The sequence below is a fragment of the Carcharodon carcharias genome, chromosome 5 (assembly GCF_017639515.1).
Source record: "Carcharodon carcharias isolate sCarCar2 chromosome 5, sCarCar2.pri, whole genome shotgun sequence".
NCBI classification, from domain to species: domain Eukaryota; kingdom Metazoa; phylum Chordata; class Chondrichthyes; order Lamniformes; family Lamnidae; genus Carcharodon; species Carcharodon carcharias.
Window position 1 is genome coordinate 187,231,507 of NC_054471.1, and position 26,133 is coordinate 187,257,639.

General features: G+C 42.5%; 1 protein-coding gene across 1 annotated transcript in view; it reads left to right on the forward strand.

The window, feature by feature from the left end:
• The first annotated feature begins 5,429 nt into the window (after nt 1-5,429).
• Nucleotides 5,430-26,133, forward strand: part of LOC121277842 (protein LYRIC-like) — a 90,624-nt gene continuing 69,920 nt past the window's right edge. Inside the window, exon 1 of the mRNA XM_041187531.1 lies at nt 5,430-5,614. Within this exon, the coding sequence (XP_041043465.1) occupies nt 5,540-5,614 (75 nt within the window). The 5' untranslated portion in view covers nt 5,430-5,539. The remainder of the gene's footprint in view (nt 5,615-26,133) is intronic.

Consider the following 26,133-nt stretch of genomic DNA (forward strand, 5'->3'; position numbering starts at 1 on the left):
ACTGCTTTGTTCTTCTGCTCTGTCACTCACTGTTGTTCAGCCAGTTTAAAGCCAATTTCTCTATGTATTCCTGGGAGGGGGGAAATAGGCATGTCTTGCATCAACAGTCCATTTTGCTTTCATCTCAGAATCTTTTTTTACACATTATAAGATATAAAACAACAGGAGATGTTTTTTGGGATTTCTGATTAAATGTACAGGAAACAATCCATTGTCTTGACAACCACAGTAGATTAAAGCCCAGCCTTTTGCATTTTCCATATCTTTCTTTCAAGTGTCTCTGTTTGAAGTGGACCTTGGCACCACTTCAGGTGCAAAATTCCATGTTTTTAGGACAGGTCTGTCAGTATAATCCACATAGGGATTTTTTAGAAAGTGGTCACGCTATAGTATCGGCCGCCTTTTCAAGTATTTACTTGTGTTTCTTTAAAAAACACCAAGTCTACCTTAAAAAGTTCAATATGCCCGTAGGTGATTCGGGAAGCTGTTCTCTAATTCTTCGTGACAATACAAGTTGTTGTTGTTATAGTAGTGCCCACCAACAAATTCAATATAATAGCAAAGGGATGAGTGGAGTCAGTGACATTGGGAAGCAGGTGGCAAGTGATAGAGAAAAGCTCACTTAAAAGGAGTTGAGCAGAATCCAAAACAGAATGGGAACCAGCAGAAACAGATCACTCAGTTGGAGTGAAAAATTCTCAGAAGGTGAGCTGTGGATGCAGCAGCAGACCGATATTAGAATCGAAATGACCATGCAGAGAAAACAGTCTGTATAGAAAACAAGGTGATGTTGGGTGTCACTATAGTGTCTAGAAACAGTGCAGAAATGGACCAGCCCATGAGGAAGCAGATTTTTGCCCAGAACCCACACAGCAAAATAAAACTGAGAAGCTAGCAGTGCACTTAAGCACAGTCAAAAGCTCAGCAGATAAATGCAGCAAATGGGGATGGGGTGTAGGCAATAAAACAGTGCCTTAAAACTTGAAGAGACTTGAGTGGCAGAGTAGAATCACAACAACCAAGACTTATAGAATATTTCAGTACAGCATCAGTACCCTGATGGCAGACATATCCACGAGTCTCAGAAATTAAATTGGAACAGAATTCCAGCTGTTAAAAAGAGTTCAGTGAAAACAATGAACAAGCAGAGTCAGGGGATGGGTAATGGACTCTGCACAGGTAGCATTAAACTCATGGCCTGAACTTGTAGTTCGGACTAAATGCGTCCACTATTACAACCAAGGGATCTTAAGCAGCGAAAGAGATGATATTGGGAGAGAAAGGGCAAAGGATGGTAATAGATGGCCAAAGATCGTACTGCAAATGTGAGTAAAGTGCTGCCAGAGTCAACCTGAAAAGGTTGTAAAGGTAGTTCCTCATCTTAACGTGCTAAAATGTCTAAGCGGTTTGGTTATCTTACAACGATTGATGATACTCTCTCAACCATGCCGCCTCTTCTCTAAACTTACAAAAACATCAAAAGGGAAATCTAAATTAACGATTAATGCTTCTCCTCCTCACTAGAATATTGATGGTTTTGGATAACAAGGTCCTTAAAGTTATATGTGAGAAACCTTATTAGCACATTGCACAAACCATTGCTTCCTTACAACCAGGTCAACTATATAAAGCTAACAAAGTGCAAATCATGCATTTTGGCAGGAAGAATAAAAAGGAAGTTTATTATCTAAATGGTGAGAGATTGCAGAGCTCTGAGATTCAGATGGATCTGGGTGTCCTAGTACATGAATCACAAAAGGTTAGTATGCAGGTACAGCAGGTAATTAAGAAAGCTCACAGAATGTTATAATTTATTGTGAGGGGAACTGATTACAAAAGTAGGGAGGTTATGCTCCAGTTACACAGGGCATTGTTGAGTACTGTGACATTGGGAGTACTGTGTACAGTACCAGTCTCCTTATTTAAAGAAAGATGTAAATGCATTAGAAGCAATTCAGAGAAGCTTACTAGACTAATACCAGGAATGGGCAGGTTGTCTTATGAGGGAAGACCAGGCAGGTTATTGGAATTTAGTACAGTAAAAGGCAACTTAATTGAAACCTTTAAGATCCTGAGGGGTCTTGACAGGGTGGATGTGGAAAGGATGTTTCCTTTTGTGGGAAAATCTAATTTAAAAATAAGGGGTCTCTCATTTAAGACAGAGATGAGATTTGTTTTCTCCCAGAGGGTAGTGAGTCTTTGGAACTCTTTCTCAAAAGGCAGTGGAAGCAAAGTTTTTGAATATTTTTAAGGCAGAGCTAGAAAGGTTCTTGATTAACAAGGGGCGAATGGTTATCGGGGGTAGGCAGGAATGTGGGATTGAGGTTACATGCATATCAGCCATGATCTTACTGAATGGGGGAGCAGGCTCGAGGGGCCAAGTGGCCTACTCCTGCTCCTAATTCATATGTTCATATGTACGTATGTATGTAAACTGGCTCAGAATGACTATGAATAAAACAATCATAAATAATGGTGGTGCATCACTATTGGAGCATCAATTCATGATGCCATTAAGTGGAAAACAAATTCAATAACTTCACCCCGGGTTGAGAGAGAGAGAAAGTCATGTCACACAATCTTTGCACACCTTCTGATATTAAATTCATGGTAGCTTTGCTGGTGGACTGGCATCAGAAACCCGTTTGATTTCTTAGCCCCAGTTAGTGCACAACCTGCACAAAATAGGGAAATATGGGAATGAAATGCATAACTGACATCATGAGCGCCAATGATCAAAATATTACTTCACTCTTCTGGCTTCAGACTGAAGATGAATTCTCCGAGCTATCCAGGAATAGGGGGTATGTTACACACAGTGGTCACCGGTTCTTCTACTTCTGTGAACTGCTTTCAGCGGGAGTCTAAGCTGATAAGGATGGAAATACAAGTTCAGGCTCTGAGTCCCGTGTGAAGCGCAAACTCAAAGTGCACAGCACAAAACCGCCCACAGCGTGGCAATAAAGGGTTAAAAAAAAATAAGTTTAAGTCCAGTCCTGATTTTCCACTCACTAACGTTAATAACTGGAAAACCACAAATTGGTGTTGTTACACGCTCTTTATCGGTGGTGTCGATTGGCAGAAACGGAGTTTTGTACACTTAAGTTGCACGGGAGAAATAGCCCCGGTGCTCTCCCGAGGTTAGAATTAATACAGAGAGATAAAAACAAAAAAAAAACTGCGGATGCTGGAAATCCAAAACAAAAAACAGAATTACCTGGAAAAACTCAGCAGGTCTGGCAGCATCGGCGGAGATTTCAATTGTTTTCTAACTTTGCTTGCCCTGGGTCACAACATTGTTGAAATAAAAGTCAGAAACATTTTGAGAGATGGAGTCCTCTATGTCAGATGTCACAGTGGCGAGTGTTGGGCTCATAAAAAGGTTTTCAGACTCTCAAGTATGAGTAGGGGAAAGAGAAAGATCAGAGAGAAAATGAGAAAGTTGTACCTAGAGTCTAGCAGATTGAGTTTTTTTGTGAGGGGAGGATGAACAAAAAAGTTGTGAATCCAAGGCAAGGTTGGTGGGAAATAATCACAGCCAAACTTGATTGAGAGAGAAAAACAATAAAAACAAAAAAAAAAAACTGAGGATGCTGGAAATCCAAAACAAAAAACAGAATTACCTGGAAAAACTCAAGCAGGTCTGGCAGCATCGGCGGAGAAGAAAAGAGTTGACGTTTCGAGTCCTCGTGACCCTTCGACAGAACTTGAGTTTTGCCAGACCTGCTGAGTTTTTCCAGGTAGTTCTGTTTTTTGTTTTAGAATTAATGCACTCTGGTGGCTGTGTGCAATGGCATTGTAAGTGTCAATCATAAGGATTCCCTCTGCCCGGCATTTCCAGCAAAAATACCAAATGTTGATTTTTGTGTGTGTGTGTGTGTGTGTGTGTCTGTGATTTCGCTGCTAATGATATCGGTTAGACGAAATCTTCGCATCTGGAACGTCGCTGCACCTGGCAGCGGCATCGTTCTTACTCCTTTGCGATGCCGTTTCCAAGCGTCTGCGCTTCGCACTCGCACCGAGGAGTCGTTTTGGGTTTTTGCATTTTCGACCAGCGCGCACCTCCTCTCCGCGGTTAACACAAGGATCAAAGCGTAAAGCAACTCAGGGGGCCAGGGGCAGGCTGTTTTTCCACGTGCTACATTTTGCAAATGTTTTCTTTTTTTTTTAAAAAAAACAAACAAACAAACCAAAAAAAAAAAGCTCTTTTGTATCCGGAGGGAGACAAAAGCCTTTCCACGTCGCGCTTTAAGAGCAAGTTAAAACCTTTCAACGGGTGTCTTACAGGACTTTAACAAGACAAGACAAAAAAAAAAATCATTCCCGGCCAAAGCATATTTGATCCTCGTGTTCAGATTGTTGGCATTGGGTTTTGTTATTCCAAATTTGCGGGTGTAAAATTTGGGCATGGGGGGGGGGGGGGGTGTGGGAGGTGGAATTAGCACAGGACTTATCTTGCTTTGTTTGATGTGGAGCTCCCAGAGCTCTACGTTCACCCTGTATCTTAGGCAAAGCTGCACCTTATAAAGCTGCCCTTAATCGCGCTGGCTGGAGTGGTGGGGGGTGGGGGCGGAAATAAATCGAGACAGTCGATTGCAATCGTCCAATCGACATTACCAACATGCAAGGCGATAGAAATAATTCCCCCCCCCCCCTCCCTTCCTCCTCCTCCTCCTCCTCCTCCTGCAATTATCACATTTTCCGCGATTAAGGGGCAAAAAAAAGAAGCATTGAAAACCCCCCCTCCCCAAAAAAAAAACTGCTTCGTCCCCGAGTCACAGCATCACCTGCAAATCAAGCTTATTTTTTTTTAAATAAAAATTTGCAATGTGATTTTTTTTTTGGGGGGGGGGGGGAGGGGGGGGGATGGTTGGGGTTGCGATTTGGTCTTTCGTGGCCACCGTCACATCTACAGTAGCAACACGCACAAGTTGAGAGCATTGCAGGAAAGAAAAGTTTGGGCAGCCTCCCTCCCCTCTGCAGGAAAGTGGAGCTCGGCTTTGCGGTGTGCACGTGGGTGGGGGGGGCGGGGGAACCAGCCCGGGGAGCTTCGCCCCGCGCGCGCGCGCGTGCGCGCGCGCCGGGTCGGCCGCGTCTGGGCTCACATTCGGATTTGGAACGTTCAGTCGGCCACCACGCCCCCCCCCCACACTCTTTACACCACCAACCAACCGCCAACCGTTCCATTCGATCCATTGTTTTCTCGCCAGCCATGCTCGAGCCGCTCGCTCGCTGGCTGCAGGTGCTGCAGCTGCGGGGCAGCGAGTTGCTGCTGGGAGGCGGTCTCTCGGAGCCCGCGCTCGCCGTCCTGCCCGCGCTCGCCCTCAGCCTGCTGCTGGGCGCCGTGGCGCTGCTGCTGCTGCTGCTGCTGCTGGCGCTGGCGGCGGCGGCGGCGGTGGTGGTGGCGGTGGTCTTCGTGCGGGGTCGAGGCCGTGGTGGTGGTGGTGGTGGTGGCGCCGCCGCCGCCGCCGCCGCCGCTGTTTCTTCTGTCGCCGACGTCGCCGCCGCTGCCGCCAACCGGGCCCTGCCGATCGGGCAGATGCTGGAGGAGGAGCCCGCGGCTTGGAAGAAACGCGAAGAGCCGAAGAAGAAGAGGAGGAAAGAGAAAGGGAAGGTAAAGGAGAGAGAGAGAGAGAGAGAGAGGCTGCGGTGTTAGGAGATTTTAGGGAACAATGTGCAACGGGTGGAGCTTGGTCCATTTCCAAAGCGGCAGCTGAGAGCTTCATCCCAACAATACCCCGCTGGAGTGAAGTGCATTTGGGGCGGGGGAGGGAGGGAGCAATAACAACAACAGAAACAACAACAACAACAACAAACGCAGCGTGGGTGAAGCTGCGATAGGTACCACCGGAACGTCCGCAAACTTGGGCCCTCTTCCCCAGACAGGATGAGGCACGGGCTAGTGAATGTCCAACCCGCCCTTTTAACAGTGGGACGTCCACAGTGATTCGTTGGGAGTCCTGCGCACGGCCAAAATTTTTGTGGTCTTGGCTGCCCTTCGGGGTTTGGTGGTGTGTCTGCTTGTACAGGGACAGTCGTGGCTGGAGGGTGCCTGGCCGACTCCTTTCCCACATAACGGTTTTAATGACACAATAACTCCCAAATAACTCCTTTCCCAAATAACGGCGTTAATGACATGATAACTCCCAAATAACGGTGTTAATGGCATAATAACTCCCAAATAACTCCTTTCCCAAATAACTCCTTTCCCACATACCGGTGTTAATGGCATAATAACTCCCAAGTAACTCATTTCCCACATAACGGTGTTAATGACATAATAACTCCCAAATGACATAGTAATTCCCAAATAACTCCTTTCCCAAATAACGGTGTTAATGACCCTAATACTTCATGTTTTTCTTATTACTATGGGGTTGATTTTCCACACACACACACACACACACCAAAAAGTTTCAACTTATAAGTACAGGCATAGCCATGGAACTGCCCTCCCCAACTCCTGGTAGTTTCCATATTCCTGCTGAGGTCACACACACACACACAAAAGTTTCTACTTACAAGTACAGGCATAGCCATGGAACTGCCCTCCCCAACTCCTGGTAGTTTCCATGTTCCTGCTGCACCTCAGCAGCCTTTAACCACGTTATATAATAATAAAAAAAGCTTGTACATGTGGGAGAAGAGATTAATCACACTCAGGATGTCAGTGATCGGTGACATCTTCTCTGTTCCCACTTACTGTCATTAATTACTAGTTTGTTTACTTTTTTAAAAAAAAAAACAAAGAAAAATCACATTTTAATTCTGGGAAGTGCCAAAGGGCGTCAGGGTCTGTAGGAGTAGTTTACCATGGAGAGCTGGCTCAAGTTGTTGCTGAGGCTAAATGTCAATGCTAATTTTACCAGGTGCTATATATCTACCAAGTAAATAATCATGAATTCTTATTTATTCCAAGCACAATAATGCAGCCCTTGGTGTGTGAGAGTGTGGTAACTATTTATTTGACTGCACACGGCCACAGGTCAGACTATGACGCTTTTCATCAATGATGTGCTCTTCCTCAAGTCATGCGGTTGTTAAGTGAGAGATGAGTTCTCATTCATCTTACTGTACTAAGAAGCAGTTTGCAGAAAACCATTTCAGAAATGCAAAGACGCAAGACAGTAACAGCTGTTAATTAATCTAGCTTGCATTATAAAACTACAAACTAATAAATAATTACTTGCACATTTGGTAATTCGAAATATTTCTTCACCACCATTAATTCATTCTGTCTCTATGAAAATGAACAGGTTCAGGGATTGATTCAAACTTGAGTTAACTAAATCCTTGCTGGGCTGGTCAGGATTCTCAGGATGGCGGCTGTTGGAGTTCCACAGGGGTCAGTGTTGGGACCACAGCTTTTCGCTTTATACATTAATGATCTAGATGAAGGAACTGAGGGCATCCTGGCTAAGTTTGCAGATGACACAAAGATAGGTGGAGGGACAGGCAGTATTGAGGAGGCGGGGAGATGGCAGAAGGATTTGGACAGATTAGGAGAATGGGCAAAGAAGTGGCAGATGGAATACAACGTGGGCAAGTGTGAGGTCATGCACTTTGGTAGGAAGAATAGAGGCATAGACTATTTTCTAAATGGGGAGAGAATTCAGAAATCTGGAGTGCAAAGGGACTTGGGAGTCCTAGTCCAGGATTCTCTTAAGGTTAACTTGCAGGTTGAGTCAGTATTTAGGAAGGCAAATGCAATGTTGGCATTTATTTCGAGAGGACTAGAATATAAAAGCAGGGATATGCTGCTGAGGCTTTATAAGGCTCTGGTCAGACCACATTTAGAATATTGTGAGCAATTTTGGGCCCCGTATCTCAGGAAGGATGTGCTGGCCCTGGAGAGGGTCCAGAGGAGGTTCACGAGAACGATCTGAGGAATGAAAGGCTTAACATATGAGGAACGTTTGAGGACTCTTGGGTCTGTCCTCGATGGAGTTTAGAAGGATGAGGGGGGATCTGATTGAAACTGACAGAATACTGAAAGGCCTGGATAGAGTGGACATGGGGAAGATGTTTCCATTAGCAGGAGAGACTAGGACCCGAGGCATAGCCTCAGAGTAAAGGGAAGACCTTTTAGAACAGAGATGAGGAGAAACATCTTTAGTCAGGGAGTGGTGAATCTATAGAATTCATTGTCACAGAAGGCTGTGGAGGCCAGGTCATTGAGTGTATTTAAAACTGAGATAGATAGGTTCTTGATTGGTAAGGGGATCAAAGGTTACGGGGAGAAGGCAGGAGAATAGGGTTGAGAAACTTATCAGCCATGATTGAATGGTGGAGCAGACTCTGTGGGCTGAATGGCCTAATTTCTGCTCCTATGTCTTATGGTCTTATATCAAAATGTTTTTGTTTATAGTTCCAAACTATATTATAAAACAGCTATATGATGGCCCTGACCTGATTTGAAGCACCATTCGAATGGCTGTTTTGGTGCCTTGCAATAGCACAGATTTTATAGTAAACTTTTGTAACCCTCAGGCTAAATGTTTTTCCATTCTGGCATTTAATGTGTTATCGATCACTCCCATGTCAGGCGCATGATGGCTTGCTGCACAGGAAAGTTTCACCTCCACTGCCTGAAAAATGCTCAACTCCAGCTCATGAGAGCACCCAATACTGTAATAGTGTGAACTCTAGTGTGAACCACATGGAGTGCTTGTTGAGGCGAATAGCATAGATGCATTTAAGGAGAAACTAGAAAGTACTCAAGGGTGAAAGGAATATAAACATGTTTAGAGTGCAATGATGCAAGTAGAGTGGGAGGAGTCTCAAGCGGAACATTGAAGGCCTGTTTCTGGGCTGTAAATTTGATGTAATGTTCTGAACTTTTGCAATAGGTACTGGTCTAAAATTGTTACAAACTTAACTAACACAGGATTCTCACAATGGATTGAGTTTAAATCTGGCTGCAGAGATGAAAGAACAATATTCTAACTAATTGTGTAGCCTAGTTGTTTTTTGTTTATTAGTAGTGATATTTTAAATAAAACAGGCTACTATGGCCCTACATTAAATGCATGACACAATGGCTGAGCATTTAAGAACTCCAATTTGGAATTGGCAGTCCTGACATTCTTAGTCTATCTAAAAAATACTTTCATCAATATATATTTATAATATTTAAATAGTGACTGGTTACTAAATAAGTTTTAAAAAAATGGCAACTTTAATTATACTTAGAATTCTTTTATCATGATCAGGAATTTGTATATTTAGAACGATGCTCTTTGGGACCCTACAGTCAGTGCCTGCATCTTGAAAAGGCTTGGCCATCTTTTGAAAGTTGCCCTTCTCCCATTAGTATATGCGACAAATGTCAAGAATGGAATTAAGACATTTTTCTTGTTGCTTTTAATATACAAACCCCCATGTCCACAGCTGTGTGATCTTCTGGTTCTCACATTTTTCTTATATTTGTTTTGTTTTCTTAAATCCCTTCCATCTTTTTAAACATCTTTTGCCTCTCTCCTCCACCCTCACCTCCAACAACATGCGAGGAGCTCATGGACTTCTTTGTCACTAAGATTGAAACCATTCAATCAGCTGTCTCCGCCACTTACCTTCCTTTCCCTAGCCCACCAGGCCAAACATCATCTAAGTTTCCTCCTTGCCCTTGCTCTGAACTTTTTATCTTTGCCTAGTTTCTTTCCTTTCTTCCCTCATGTCCTCTCTGAGCTCATCTTGTCCATGAGCCCCACCTTCTGCTTTCTTGGCCTCATTCCCTGTAAACTGCTAACCACCCACTTTCTCTTCCAGGCTTCCATGTTAGCTGATATTCAACAGTAGTGTCTTCTCAGACACTGTCCTCACCTCTTTCAAATCTATCTTCATCATTCCTCTCCTCAAAAAAATAACTCTTGACCTCTCCATCCTTGCAAGCTACCACCCCATCTCCAACCTCCCTTTCCTCATCAAAGTCATTGAACTTGTTATCACCTTCAAAACCAGTGCCCAAGTTTCCTGGAACTCCATATTTGAATCTCTCTAATCAGGGTACCAAAACTACTCTTATCAAAGTCACAGTGAAAACCCTATGTTACTATGATAAAGGTAATCTTAAAGGTATCTTTTCTTGTCTTTATCAACCTGTCTGCAGCTTTTCACATGGTTGACCACACCATCATCCTCCTTTCCACCGTCTTCCAGCTGGGTGGTACTGCACTTGCTTTGTTTCATTCTTATCTATCTAACCATAGCCAGAAAATTGCCATCAATGGCTTCTCCTGCTCTCATGCTACTAGCTTTGTTGTCCTCTAAGGACCCATCCTTGATCCCCTCCTGTTGTCTCACCTACATGCTGCTTCTTGGTGACATCATCCAAAAGCACACACAAATTGACAGTACCCAGTTCTACCTCACCAACACCTTCTCCGGAGCCCTCCACTGTGTCTAAATTATCAGGCTTTGTCCACCATCCGGTACTGAATAAGCTGTGAGGAACAGGAGGATTTGACCGTGAGTGAGGCAGGTAAAGGCACCGAGCGGGCAATACTGGTGGGGCCTTAGTTTGCACTTGTCAAACAAGTTCAAGTAAAGGGTGTGCGAGGAGACAGGCAACTATGCTGGATTGAGTTGAAGACTGAATGAGTAGCAAATTAGGTTCATGAAATAAGTTCTGGTAAGTCTTTTTCAGGATTAAAAATCAAGATCTGACATAGTTCTAACCTTCAAGTAAGTTAGGCTAACTTGTTAAGTAGAGAACTGCCTGGAGTGGCAGTTATCTGTCAATCACCTGAAAGCAGTTGCTCAAGTGGTGTTAATTACTTTAGCAGGAAGCTAAACTAGTAGTGACTCATCAGAATGTCTATAAAAGAAGCAGGCTTTTCAAAGGGCATGTGAGGAGACCAGTGACTATGCCGGAGTGAGATGGAGGCTGAGTGAGGAGTGAGTTAGGTTCACATGGAAATTCGCTGCATTGGGGAAAAGAAGTGTAGTATACATAGGAATTATTCTAAATTAATTAAGTGAGTAATTAACTAAATGGCATAAGTAACAATATAAGGGCAGGTGTTATGTTGCAGCTATGGAATGAGGGCGCTTTTGGATGCCAAGGCGATCCATGACAAACACATCTGCAGAGAGTGCAAGCAGCTAGGGGAATTCTGGATCAGGATTATTGATCTGGAAGCTGAACTGCAGACACTATGCAACATCAAGGAGGGGAAGAAATACCTGGACACTTTGTTCCAGAAGATGGTCATGCCTCTTAGAAATGTCTGTTTTGGTCAGCAGTGAGGGCCAGGAGGATGTGACCTTCAGTGAGGCAGGTAATGGCACCGAGCAGACAGTATTGGAGGGGCCTCAGACTTTGCAATTGTCAAACAGGTTTGAGGTGTTCACAACCTGTGTGGGTCAAAACGAGGTCTGCAGGGTGGATGAGTTGGCTGGCCACGGCACCATGGTAAAGGAAGTCGTTCAAGCAGGGGGAGCAAACAGGAATATAGTGGTAGTAGGGGACAGTATAGTGAGGGGGATTGACACTGTTCTCTGCAGCAAAGAGCAAGAGTCCAGAAGGCTGTGTTGCCTGCCCAGTTCCAGAGTTCAGGACATCCACTCAGGGCTGGAGAGGAGCTTACAGTGGGAGTGGGAGGATCTAATTGCATGGTTCATGTAGGTACCAACGACAAAGGCAGGATAAGGAATGAGCTTCTGCATAGTCAGTATGAGAAGCTAGGTACCAAATTAAGAAGCAGAACTTTAAAGGTAATATTCTCTGGCTTTCTACGAGAGCCATGTGTAAATTGGCATAGGGCAAATAAGATAAGAGAGATGAGTACATGGCTCAAAGAGTGGAGCGGGAGAAGTGGGTTCCAGTTCATGGGGCACTGGTATCAATACTGAGGAAAGTGCTGAGACGAGTGCCCTTGCGATTTGCATAACTAGGGAAGTAGATGGAGCTTTAAACTAAATATGGGGGTGAGGGATCAAACTTGGGTAGATGTGGTAAATCGAGGGGTAGATTCAAGGCAGGAGACCATAATCGTAATATGGAGAATGAGGGTCATAGAATAACAGAAAGGGACAAAGGTATAAAACCTAAGAATACACCAGTAGTCAAAACTAGATGTTACCAAGATAACAAAAAGACAAAACTAAAGACTTTGTATCTGAATGCACGTAGCATTCATAATAAAGTAAATGAATTGATAGCGCATATTGAAGTAAATAAACATGATCTGATAGCGATTAGGGAGATGTGGTTCTGGATGTCAAGGATTAGGTCCCGAATATTGAGGGGTGTATGACATTCAAGAGGAATAGGAAGCTAGGTAAAGGTGGAGGGGTAGAACTGTTCATCAAGGATGGCATTGGTGCAATAGTTAAGAGTTGACCTTGGTTCAGGATATCAGGATGTGGAGATGAGGAGTCGTATGGGAAAGAAGTCACTAGTGGGAGTGGTCTGCAGCCCCCCTAACAGTAACCATAGCGTAGGACAAAACTGGATGCATGTGATAGAGGGACAGTATTATTCATGGGTGATTTTAATTTACATATAAACTGGAAAAATCAGAATGGAAGTTGGAGCCTGGATGAGGAGTTCATAGAATGCTTTCAAGATCGGTTTTTTTTTTAGAGCAGCATGTTCTGAAACCAACCAGAGAGCAGGTTATATTAGATTTTGTATTGTGTAATGTGACAGGATTAATTAATTACCTCAGAGTGAAGGTATCCCCTAGGTAGCTGTGACCACAATATGATTGAATTTTACATCCAGTTTGAAAAGGAGAAGAATGGGTCTAAGATTAGTATTTTAAACTTAAATGAGGGTAACTATGTGTGTATGAAAGCTGAACTAGCTGAAGTGAACTGGGATACTAGGCTAGAGGATAGATCAATAGAGAAGCAGTGGCAGACATTTAAGGGGATATTTCAGAATGAGTATATTCCTACTATAAAGAAAAATTCTAAAGGGAGGACCCACCATCTGTGGATAACTAAAGAAGTCAAGGAAAACATCAGCTTTAAGGAAAAAGCATATAACTGGGCAAAGATGAGTGACAGGTCAGATGATTGTTCAGAATATAAAGAATGGCAGAGAATGACTAAAAAGTTAATCAGAGGAAAGAAACTAGAGTAAAAAGTTAATCAGAGGAAAGAAACTAGATTATAAAAGGAAGCTAGCTAGACATGTAAAAACAGATAATAAGAGTTTCTACAGGTATTTAAAAAGGAAAAGGTAAGTGGTGAGTGTTGGTTCTCTAGAGTGTGAGCATGGGGAGTTAATAGTAGATAAGGAAATGGCAGATGAAATTAACAAATACTTTGCTTCTTTGTTTACTATAGCAGATACAAAAAACATTCCAATGTCATAAAGCTATTAATGTATATTATTAGAAATTATTTTTCTTTTAAAATAGATGCATAGTCTGTGGACGTGTCTTAATTGGATTAAAGCCAGCTAGTCTGGGTGCTTTGATGTATACTAGTTTTGAGATGTAAGAGAGGTAGAGTGCTTTTCAGTTTTGTTGAATGGAGCATTCAAGAAGAGCAGTGAAATCTGGCAACTAGCTAACAGAGACCAAACAATGTTTATATTATTAATACGATTGGTACTATGAAAGGGGTTTTATTGTTAGAAGAGGTGGAGATCAAAGGGGCTGATGATACAGTGAGAATTTACATTTAGTGAGATGTGCTAGGTATAACCAATAGCAGTTTTGTATGTGCAAGGCAGTGGCAATGTAAGATCAAAGCCTATAAACCTACCACTGTGCCTACAAAGGAACCAAAGTGAAAGGAACTTCATTTTGAATTTGCAAGGTGAAAATGCTTTGCCTGGTGTCTGCTTAAAGTCTAGAGATTGTTGTTGCCTTAATGGAGATTAGTTTGGGAATTTGTTAAAAGTTATGATAGCAGTGATTTGTAGTCATGTGTATCAATTTAACTTGTGTAAATTATTAAACGTCTCATGTATTTTGATATAAAACCCTCTCGAGAACTGGTGGTCTGATTCCTGAATTTAGAGCTGCATCTCAAACATACCATTTAAAAATACAGGTAATGACAGTTGTTTAAAGTTTCTCTCTGGGATTTTAAAAATAACTCAGCTTTACCAAATGCTGTGTCATAACATCCAGTAATTGCTGTAAGTCAAGAGGTGGAAGGGAGAGGGGGACTTGGTGAAATTACAATCACTAGGGAAGTGGTATTCAGCAAACTGATGGAGCTACGAGCTGACAAGTCTCCGGGTCCCGATGGACTTCATCCTAGGGTCTAAAAGAGGTGGCTGATCCGGTAGTCGATGCGTTGTTGTTAATTTTCCAAATTGCACTAGGTTCTGGAAATGTTCCATCTGACTGGAAAGTAGCAAATATTACCTCTCTATTCAATAAGGGAGGAAGGCAGAAAACAAGAAACTATAGGCCAGTTAGCTTGACATCTGTCATGTGGAAGGTGTTAGAATCAATCATTAAGCTGGGCACTTAGAGAAACTCAGGGTAATCAGAAAGAGTCAGCATGACTTTGTGAAAGGGAAATCATGTTTAACCAATTTATTGGAGTTCTTGGGAGTAATATGCGCTGTAGATAAAGGGTAGCCTGTAGACATCCTGTACTTAGATTTCCAAAGGCATTTGATAAGGTGCCACATTAAGGGTTATTGTGGAAAATAAAAGCTCATGGTGTAGGGGCTAAGATATTAGCATGGATAGAAGATTGCCTGGCTGACAGAAAACAGAGCATGCATAAATGGGTCTTTTTCTGATTGGCAGGATGCAATGAGTGGAGTCCAGGGGCTGAATTTTAACTCATTGGGGAAGAAGTTGATGGGCGGACACGTGCGGGCACGCTTCCGATTGGCACCCCCGATTGGAGGTGCGGCGCCATTGGCCCACCCAGCATGACATCAGCAGGGAAGTGCTATGCGCTCCCTGCGTGGGCGGGGGCGATTCCTAAAATCGAGTGTGTGCTCTTTTGCGCATGCGCACGAAAGAGTGTACTCATCTCCCTGAGGCTAAGTGCAGCCTCAGGGAGATAGTCTGTAAATGTAAAAATGACAAAAATAGTAAAATAAAATTTCCCTTACATGTCCCCTCATGTGACAATGCCACATGAGTTGGGACATGTTTATAATTTCCAAACAAAATTTAAAAAAATTTTTAAAACCCTACTTGAAACCTCATCCCACCCATGGATGAGGTTTTATGTTTTTTCTAATTCCCACCGAGGCTCAGCCTGCCCGCCAACCTTATGGTTGGACAGGCAGGTCCACTAATTACTTTAATTGTTCTGTCAGTGGCCTCAATTGGCCATTGGCAGGTCGGCGGGCGTGCAGCTAATTTTGCTGCGCCCCTGCCTTCCTGAAAATTTAATTGGAGTGCAGTGACATCGGGAGCTTTGCCTGACGTCACCGCACGTCATTTTATGCGTTGGTGAGGGGGCCCCGCCCCCACTCGCCCACGGTAAAATCCAGCCCCAGGGGTTTGTGCTGGGGCCTCAACTTACAACTTATATCGATGACTTAGATGAGGGGAGTGAAGGCATGGTAGCTAAATTTGCAGGTGACACGAAGGTAGATAGGAAAGTATATTGTGAAGTGGACATGGAGGTTGCAGATGGATATAGATATGTTGAGTGAGTGTGCAAAAATCTGGCAGATGGTGTTTAATGTGGGAAAATGTGAAGTTGTTCACTTTGGCAGGAAGAATAAAAAAAGAGTATAACTTAAATGGAAAACAGCTGCAGAATTCCGAGGTACAGCGAGATCTAGGTGTTCTCGTGCATGAGTCACAAAAAGTTAGTATGCAGGTACAGCAAGTAATTAAGAAGGCCAATGGAATGCTATCCTTTATTATGAGAGGAATTGAACATAAAAGTAAGGATATTATGCTTCAGTTATACAGGATATTGGTGAGACCGCATCTCAAATATTGTGTGCAGTTTTGGTCTCCTTATTTAAGAAAAGATGTAAGTGCACTGGAGGCAGTTCAAAGGAGGTCTACTAGATTGATACCTGGAATGAGTGGGCTGTCTTATGAGGAACGATTAGACAGACTGGGTTTGTTTCCACTGGAGTTTAGAAGAGTGAGAGGTGACTTGATTGAAATATATAAGATCCTGAATGGTTTTGACAAGGTGGACTTGGAAAGGATGTTTCTTGCTGTGGGTGAGTCCAGAAAAAGGGGGTGCTATTTTAAAATTAGGTGTTGCCCTTTTAGGACAGAGTTGGTGAGAATTTATTTCTAAGGGTTTTGCGACTTTGGAACTTTCTGCCTCAGAAGGTGGTGGAGGCGGGGTCACTGAATACTTTTAAGGCAGAGGTAGATAGATTCTTGTTAGGCAAAGAAATCAAAGGTTATCGGGGTAGATAGGAATGTGGAACTCGAAACCCAAACAGATCAGCCATGATCTTATCAAATGTCAAAGCAGGCTCGAGGGGCCAAGTGGCTTACCACTGCCCCTATTCATATGTTCGTATGTTCCTCCAGCCACGATCTTACTGAATGTCATAGCAGGCTCAAAGGGGCAAATGGCCTTACTTCAGTTCCTATTATGTTCTCATTTACATATCAGGAAAACTGAAGCCATTGTCATTGGTTACCAGCACAAAATCTGTCATCTAGCCCCTGATTCCATCCCTCTCCCTGGCATCAGTCTGAGGCTGAACCAAAAGGTTCTCAGTCATGGTATCATATTTGATCCTGAGATGAGCTTCTGACCACATATCTGCATCATCACTAAGACTGCCTATTTCCACTTCTGTATGAGTATTTCAAAGCCCTCCTAGTGAGCCTCCCAGTTTTGCACCCTAGAAGAGCCATCCAAAACTCTGCTCGTTTCCTAACTCACTCCAAGTTCCATTCAACAATCATCCCTTTGTTTGATAACCTGCACTGGTTCTTGTTTAAGCAATGCCTTGATTTTAAAATGATCATCCTTGTTTTCAAATCTTTCCATAGACGCGCCCCTCCCTATAATCCCTGTAATGTCGTCTAGCCTTGAAACCTTCCGAGTTCTCTGTACCCCTCTAATTCTGGCCCGTATGTATCCCCGATTTTAATCATCCCACCACTGGGATTAAAATGAGAGGCTAGTTTTTTTTCTCTTTTCGGTTGGCGCAGACACGATAAGCTGAATGGCTTCTTTCTGCACTGTCACTTTTCTATGGTGGCTGTGCCTTCAGCTGCCTAGACCCTAAGCTCTGGAATTCCCTCCCTAAACATTTCTGCCTCTCCACCTTGCTTTCCTCCTATAGGATGTTGCTTAAAGCTTACCTCTTTGACCAAGCTTAATACCTCTTAGATGGCTTGTTGTCATACTTTGCTTTATAATGCTACTTTGAAGTGCCTTGTAACATTTTATTATGTTGAAGGTGCTACATAATTACTTGATGTTTGGGGAGATTGGAGTAGCTTTGCTTCAGTGCTGCAGTATAGGAAATCAAATGTGTAAGTCTAGTTTGGTTTACATGCCTTTCTGCACTGGCTATGCACTAATTTATATTATGGAGCTATTGGTAACTCCAACAGTAACCATTTTGTAGATCCATGGGCTCTAAGCCTTTGTGCATGCTTTGAAATTACTGCTCGAGTACCAACAAAGAGAAGGGTACATGCAGTGATTCCAAAATCATCAGTTGATAGTGTATGTAATTGTTTTCCCACTCTCACACATGCACACGTGTAATATGTCATACTATGTTAGCCTCTAGCTACTTTTATCCATTACAAGATGAAACTTTACGGTTTTTTTTGCAACCAGAGTTAATGGCACAATCACATCACTTGTCCAATCTCCCTTACATTCTATCCAGTTTGTTAAAAGCAATAATGTCTTACAAGTGCCAGTTTAAAAAAAGAATTGAAAGGTTCTGATCTAGAATGCCTGCAAGAGAGAGACTTTTTTGTGCAGCTATTTCTCAACTATTTTATTGGAATATTTTGACTTGTGCTTAACTCCATTGTATCATTCTGAAATTATGTACTCAATCAATCAAAAACAGAATTACCTGGAAAAGCTCAGCAGGTCTGGCAGCGTCGGCGGAGAAGAAAAGAGTTGACGTTTCGAGTCCTCGTGACCCTTCAACAGAACTGATTTTTCTTTACAATGAGAGGGGTGAAATATAAGCTGATTTAAGGTGGGGGGGGAGGTGTTGGGGAGAGAGAAGTGGAGGAGGGGGTGTTGTTGTAGGGACAAGCAAGCAGTGATAGGAGCAGATCATCAAAAGATGTCACAGACAAAGGAACAAAAGAGCACAGAGGTGTTGAAGTTGGTGATATTATCTAAACGAATGTGCTAATTAAGAATGGATGGTAGGGCACTCAAGGTATAGCTCTAGTGGGGGTGGGGGGGGCATAAAAAATTTAAAAATAATGGAAATAGATGGAAAAAGCAAAATCTATATAAATTATTGGAAAAAAACAAAAGGAAGGGGGAAGAAACAAAAAGGGGGTGGGGATGGAGGAGGGAGCTCAAGACCTAAAGTTGTTGAATTCAATATTCAGTCCGGAAAGCTGTAAAGTGCCTAGTCGGAAGATGAGGTGCTGCTCCTCCAGTTTGCGTTGGGCTTCACTGGGCTTCACAGTGTGCACCATTAGTTAGAATTTTCTCTACATCCTTTAACTTCAATTCTTTTTGCTACATAACTTGCTGGAAATGCGAGGCGATAGTGATGTGGTGCTGGTACTGGGGCATCTGGGACCTTGAATAACAGTAGGACGAATAGTATATCTTAACCAGTGATATTCAAGTATTAAGAAAAAACAGTGGAACAAAGGGACAGGAGAGTGAAATTAAAGTGGATGAATTGCAGTCATATAGGGTGCAAAAAGAGAGGAAGGAAATTTGTATTGAGAGAGAGAAAAAAGGGACTGAAAGGAAAAGTAAGAAGAAAATGTAAAAATAAAAATCTGGCATTCTTAATATCTCTAACAACAATTGACTGCACTCAGGAATGAGATTGAACCCCCTAAATTGTTCCTATTCTGAGCAGTGAGGTTGTATGGCATTACATTAATAATTATTACATTGTTAAAAAGGTGCTTACACACCTAATTATTGGACTTAACCCTGTGGTGAGTTGAAGAGGAAATTAGTCTGAAAGTCCAGCAATTTCTTAAAAATAGCACTAAGGGTGAGATGCCATTTGTGCAAAGCAAATGGCAGAGCGGTGTAAACTGACCAACAAGGTCTGGAGATTCACAATTTGCAGCATAGCTCACAATTCCTTGAGCTTGCTGGCTGATTTGCATATTATTAACAATGTATATCGATAACACCATTATTTTTCCAGCAAGATCCAGTTCAACATATTTTCAAATCAAGCTTAAGATCCAACTTAATTTGAAACCATCAATGATTTATAACTGGTTACTACTGATTGGGAGGGAAAAAAAGCCCACCAGCTACTCATAATTACGATCTACCTGTAACACACATGAGGAACCACCTAAATAGCATTTTATGTAAGAAAGCTAGCATTCAACGGTGACATTCACTCTACTCTGGAAGTAGGTGTACTGTACCGATGAAAAGAACAAGTGCTGTTTTTGACTCTAATCTGGGTGGTTTCGCAGTTTACTGCTCTTACCATTGTTTTATTCAAGAGACTTTTGTCCTGACATGACAGATCTTGTTTAACAGCATTGCTCTTGTTTCTCACTATAGTTTGAGTGTGTGAATGCCTAATTATCATGCGGATTATACAAATAAGTATGAAAATGGCTTGCTTGGGATCTTATAATGGTATCTCCTTTCTCTGAACAATCCTTTTCTCTTTATATGTCACATTTGACATTGAACTCCCTTGAGCTTTCAGGATGTACAGATCTCTTCTTTCACAATGTTAGCAAAAAGATTTTCCATAATTTTCAATCTTAGGGCCAGGAAAATACAATCATTGAACATGTCCTAATTATGTGTTAGGTTTGTCATGATTCTTTGCTACTTTTTGCATTAAATATATTTGCGAGTGTACCATACCTTGAAAATGCGGAAGAAAATGACGCTTTTAAAGATGAAACTCAATATATCTCTTTTACCATTGAGGTCTACTGACTTAATTTCATAGCTTTATACAGTATACCTTCTAAGGTTGCAGATATAAGAACATATCTGTAGTTCCACAATTTTATTTAGTCAGCAGTCTTTTGTAAAGACCAGTGTAGGAATTATAGGAAATCATTGCAAAACTTCCTTTCAAAAATTTATCTTAAGTATTTTTTTTAAAAGTAAAAATTAAATTTGGATTTTCTTTTTGAAAAAAGTTCTATGGTGCAGAGCAAAAAAAAATGAAAATAGTATAATGCAAATTCTTGTGAAGACAAAGTTACAATAGTACTGAACTATTAGACTAGGGGGCAAAGATGCTGTAAGGTAGCAAAGCAGAAAACATAAATCATGTGAAAAAATTCATTTGGTCAAGCAAACTAAGTCCACAGACCGTGGCTGGGAATTTCATTGGAGTTGCTTCTGCTCCACTGCCATAACTTTGAGTGCTTTGCAGTCCCTCTTTATGCATATAAAAAGGGTATCTGCTTCTCTCTTTTGATGAAGCCATGGTGTAGCGGACTGAAAGCTGGCTATGCCAGCATTCATTGCCCATGAGAAGTTGGTGATGAGATGCAGTATTGAACCGCTGCAGTCCATGTGCTGTAGATACACCCACAGTGCTTTTAGGAAGGAAGTTACATGCTTATGACCCAGCAACAGTGAAGGAACGGCAATATAGTTCCAAGTCAGGATGCCTTGTGGTTTGGAGGGGAAGTTGCAGGTGGTGGTATTCCCATACATCTGCTGCCCTTCTAGGTGGTAGAGGTGGGGATTGTAAGGTGCTGTTAAAGGAACCTTGGTGAGTTGCTGCAGCGCATGTTTTAGATGGTATACACTGCTGCCACTGTGGTGGTGGAGAGAACAAATGTTCAAGGTGGTGGATGGTGTGCTGATCAAGTGGGCTGCTTTGTCCTGGGTGTTGTCAAGCTTCTCGTGTTGGAGCTGCACTCATCCAGACAAGTGGAGAGTATTCCATCACATTCCTGACTTGTACCTTGTGGCTGGTGGACAGACTTTGGGGAGCCACTAGGTGAGTTACTCGCCACAGGATCCCCAGCCTCTGACCTGCTCTTATAGCCACAGTATTTATGTGGCTGGTCCAGTTCAGTTTCTATTCAATGGTAACCCCTAGGATGTTGTTAGTGGAGGAATCAGTGATGGTAATGTCATTGAATGACAAGCGGAGATGGTCAGATTCTCTCTAGTTGGAGATGGTCGTTGCCTGGCACTTGTTACTTGCCATTTATCAGCCAAAGCTTGAATGTTGTCCAGGTCTTGCTGCATATGGACACGGACTGCTTCAGTATCTGAGGAGTTGCGAATGGTGCTGAACATTGTGCAGCCATCAGTGAACATCCCCCACTATGATGGAAGGAAGGTCACTGATGAAGTAACTGAAAATGGTTGGGCTACAGACACCAGCCTGAGGGAGGCAATGGTGTAGTGGTATTGTCACTGGACTAGTAATCCAGAGACCCAGGGTAATGCTCTGGTGACCTGGGTTCGAACCCCACCACGGCAGATGGTGGAATTTAATTTAATAAAAATCTGGAGTTAAAAGTCTAATGATGACTATGAAACCATTAGATAAAAACAAAAAACTGCCCATGCTGGAAATCCAAAACTCGAAACGTCAACTCTTTTCTTTTCCGCCGATGCTGCCAGACCTGCTGAGTTTTTCCAGGTAATTCTGTTTTTGTTTTTGACTATGAAACCATTGTTGATTGTTGTAAAAACCCATCTAGGTCACTAATTCCCTTTAGGGAAGGAAATCTGCTGTCCTTACCTGGTCTGGCCTACATTTATTGCCCATGCCCCACTGGGGCAATGGGGCATGGGCAATAAATGCTGGCTGTGCCAGTGACGCATGAATGAAAAAAAAACTCCTGCAGTGATGTCCTGGGACTGAGATGATTGACTTCCAACAACCACAACTATCTTCCTTTGTGCTAGGTATGACTCTAGCCAGTGGAGAGCTTTCACCCTGATTCCTGTTGACTCCTTCAGGGCTCATTGATTTCACACTTGGTCAAATGCTGCCTTGATATCAAAGGCAGTCACTGTCACCTCACCTCTTGGGTTCAGCTCTTTTGTCCATGTTTGAACCAAGTATGTAATGAGGGCAAGAGCGAAGTGGCCATTAGCAGAACCCAAACTGAGCATCAGTGAACAGGTTATTGCCGAGTAAGTGCAATTTGATAGCTTTTTGTGGACAGGACATACCTGAGCAATTTTCCAGGTAGATGCCAGTGTTTTAGCTGTGCTGGAACAGCTTTGTTAGAGGTGTGGCTAGTTCTGGAGCACAACCTTTCAGTATTATTCCTGGAATATTGTCAGGACTCATTGTTTTTGCCTTCAAGTGTCTTCAGTGCCTTCAGCCATTATTTGATATCATGGGGAGTGAATCGAATTGACTGAAGCCTGGCATTAATGGTGCTGTGGTTCTCGGGTAGGGGCCGAGGTGGATTGTCCACTTGGCACTTCTGGCTGAAGATGGTTGTGAATGCTTCAGCTTTGTCTTTTGCAGTGATGTCTTGTTCTCCCCCATCATTGAGGATGGGGATATTTTTGGAGCCTCTTCCTGTTAGTTGTTTAATTGTCCACCACCATTCATGACTGGATGTGACAGGTCTGCAGTGCTTAGTTCTGATCCGTTGGTTGTGGGATCGCTTAGCTCTTGTCGACCAAATTATGCTTACACTGTTAGGCATGTAAGTAGTCCTCTGTTGTTGCTTCATCGATACTTCATTTTTAGGTGTACCTAGCATGCTCTTCTGCACTCTCCATTGAACCAGGGTTGATCCCCTGGGTTGGTGGTAATGTTAGAATGCAGGATATGCCACGCCATGAGGTTATGGTTGAGTACAATTCTGCTGCTGATGGCCCACAGCACCTCATGGCTGCCCAGTTTTGAGTTGCTTGATCTGTTTGAAATCTATCCCATGTAGCACGGTGGTAGTGCCACACAACACGATGGAGGGCATCCTCAATGTGAAAACATGATGGAGGGCATCCTCAATGTAAAGATGGGACTTCGTCTCCACAAGGACTGTGTAGTGGGCACACCTACCAATACTGTCATGGACAGATGCATCTGTGACTGGTAGATTGGTGAGGAGTAGGTTTTTCCCTTTTGTTGGTTTCCTCACCAGCTATCGCTGACCTACTTGAGGGCTCTGTTAGTGGCGGTGCTATCATTGAAGTCCTCCACCCAGAGCACATTCTGTGCCTTTGCCACCCTCGGTGCTTCTTCCAAGCGGTATTCAAAATTTAGGAATACAGATTAATCAGCTGAGGGGCAGGGGTACCGTGGGTGGTATTCAGTAGGAGGTTTCCTTGTCCATCTTTGACCTGCTGCCATGAGACTTCATGGAGTTCAGAGTCAATGTTGAGAACCCACAGGGCAACTCCCTGCCACCAGCTCTGGTGGGATAGGACGTACCCAGGGATGATGATGGTAGTATCTAGGACATTATAAGGTATGATTCTGTGAGAATGACACAGTCAGGCTGTTGCTTGACTAGTCTGTGAGACAGCTCTCCCAATTTTGGCACAAGCCCCCAAATGTTTGGTAAGGAGGACTTTGCAGGATTGATGGGGCTGGATGTGGGGCATTATTGTTTCCGGTGCTAGGTCAATGTTGGGTGGTCCGTCTGGTTTCATTCCTTATTGACTTTTCCTGTAGCAGTTTGATACACCTGAGTCAAAAACAGAAAATGCTGCAAAAACTCAGCAGGTCTGACAGCATCTGTGGAGAGAGAAAGAGTTGACATTTCGAGTCCATAAGACTCTTCTTCAGACACAACTGAGTGGCTTGCTAGACCATTACAGAAGACATTTACAAGTCAACCACATTGCTGAGAGTTTGGAGTCACGTGTAGGCCAGACCAGATAAGGACGGCGGATTTCCTCCCCAAAAGGGCTTTTGTGAAAAAAATCGACAATGGTTTCAGGGTCACCATTACTGAGGCTAGCTTTTAATTCTAGATTTATTAATTGAATACAAATTTCACCAGCTACCATGGTGGGATTTGAACCCATGCCCCCAGAGTATTAGCCTGGGCCTCTGGATTACTTGTTCAGTGACATTACCACTATGCCCTCACCTTCCCTGGAATTCTCAGCCTATGTGAGATTTACCCTATCATGAATTCTACCTTACCCATCTATGCGCCTGAGAGAAAACGCTGCATAAATAAGTGCCTGATTCCCATATGTTATGCAAGAAAAATTCTTCATATTCACCTGCGCTCATCAGCTCAGACATGTTATTCTGCGCAGACAACAAACACTCCCCTTTATTCCTGTTTTCTCTTCTCCATGAACCCTGGCCACCACATCTCATGGAATATTTAATTGTCCCATTGAAACTCTTTAAATCCCTACCCTGTTCTCAGCCAAATATTTATCGAGCTCCCTTTTGAAGAAAGAAATTGAGGAATTGTTCACTGTTCTTTCCAAGATTGTGTTGTCCATAGTTACAAGAGTTCTGAGTCATTTCTGGTCACATTCAAGGCTTAATTTATTCTTTCATGGGTATGAGCATCGCTGGCAAAGCCAGCATTGTTGCCCATCCCCAATTGCCCTTGAACTGAGTGGCTTGCTAGACCATTTCAGAGGACCATTTAAGAGCCAGACACATTACTGTAGGTCTGGAGTCACATGTAAGCAGACCAGGTAAGGATGGTAGATTTCCTTTCCTGAAGGACATTATTGAACCAGATGGAGTTTTACAACAATCGACGATAGTAATGGTGACCATGAAACCAAGATTAGTGGGTGGGATTTTCTGGCCCCGTCTTCCGCTGGGATCGTCCGGTTCCCGCCGAAATTCGATGGACTTTTGGCTGGCCCACTGCATCCCGCCAAATCCCAGCCCAGGTCTTTTTGATTTATTGATTTTTAAATTCCATCAGCTGCTGTGAAACCATGGGCGGAATTTTGCACTGGTGGGATTTTTCGGTCCCGCTGAAGTCAGTGGACTTTTGAACGGTTGGCCGCAGGGGCCATAAAATTCTGCCCCATGTCTCCAGGGCATTAGCCTGGGAGTCTGGATTATGAATCCAGTGACATTACCACGATGTAATGTAGTGTAAGCAGGTTATTAGACTGTGCACATCTTCTCACTGTGCAGCATTTGAATCGCCACGTCTGGATCTTCTCCATGCTCTTGAATGAGGCATTGAAAATGTTTCTTTTAATCTGTTAAATAAGGTATTCTTCATGTCTTTTACAAATCCATTCAACGGGTACCAAAACTTACTTTTGATGTCACTGTTATCATCTTTCCACATTCTTGATTTCACTGTCTTATTCACTCTCAGCTGGGACTCTCACATCTTCATTGCTCAGGCTGCTCCAAGAAACTCTCTTAATTCTATAGTACAAAAGTTACTTTCTCTTCAATAACTGGTAAAAAGCCCAGAAGCACCCAAGTCTTGAATACTACATTTGGAATTGCTCTTTTAGCATTGTTGTCATATTCCTGGGTGGATACAAGAAAAATCTTAGATAAAAAATTAAGAGAAAGTTGTAATTTTTTAATTCATGATTTATTATTTAAATACTGTGGCTATTTTCCAAGATCTGATTTTGATATTCAATAGATTATAATCAGCTGTTAGGGACATTATTTTTAAATACAGCATAGGTAATATTAAAATTTAGTAATTTAATAGAAGTACTAATTATATTATAAAAACATTACAATAAGCTTGTAAGTACAGAAAATAAAAAGTTAAAACTTGACAGATTTATTTATATATGTGGCACGTAGCCTTTCCTAACTAATGCCAGACAATGTGTAGTTTGTGATTTCCAAGTATTTCTGCAACAGTTTAGTCCTTTGTTGTGCGGTTTTCATGCTTTAAGAAAATAACTAGTGAGTTTTTTTCTTCAGGTATTGTTGTCAGCCTCTACTATAAGTTTAAATTAGTGGGTAATGCTAATTGAGCCTCTGCTATCACATAGTTTAAACTAGCATGTTATGATAATTTATGTTTTTTATATATATATATATAATATGTAAAATAATGAAAAAAATTAACAAAAAACTAAATTTTAAATTATTTTCTTCCATCCTGTTATATCAAAGGTATGCGAGTATTCAGCTGACCTGCCTCAAGGAATCTT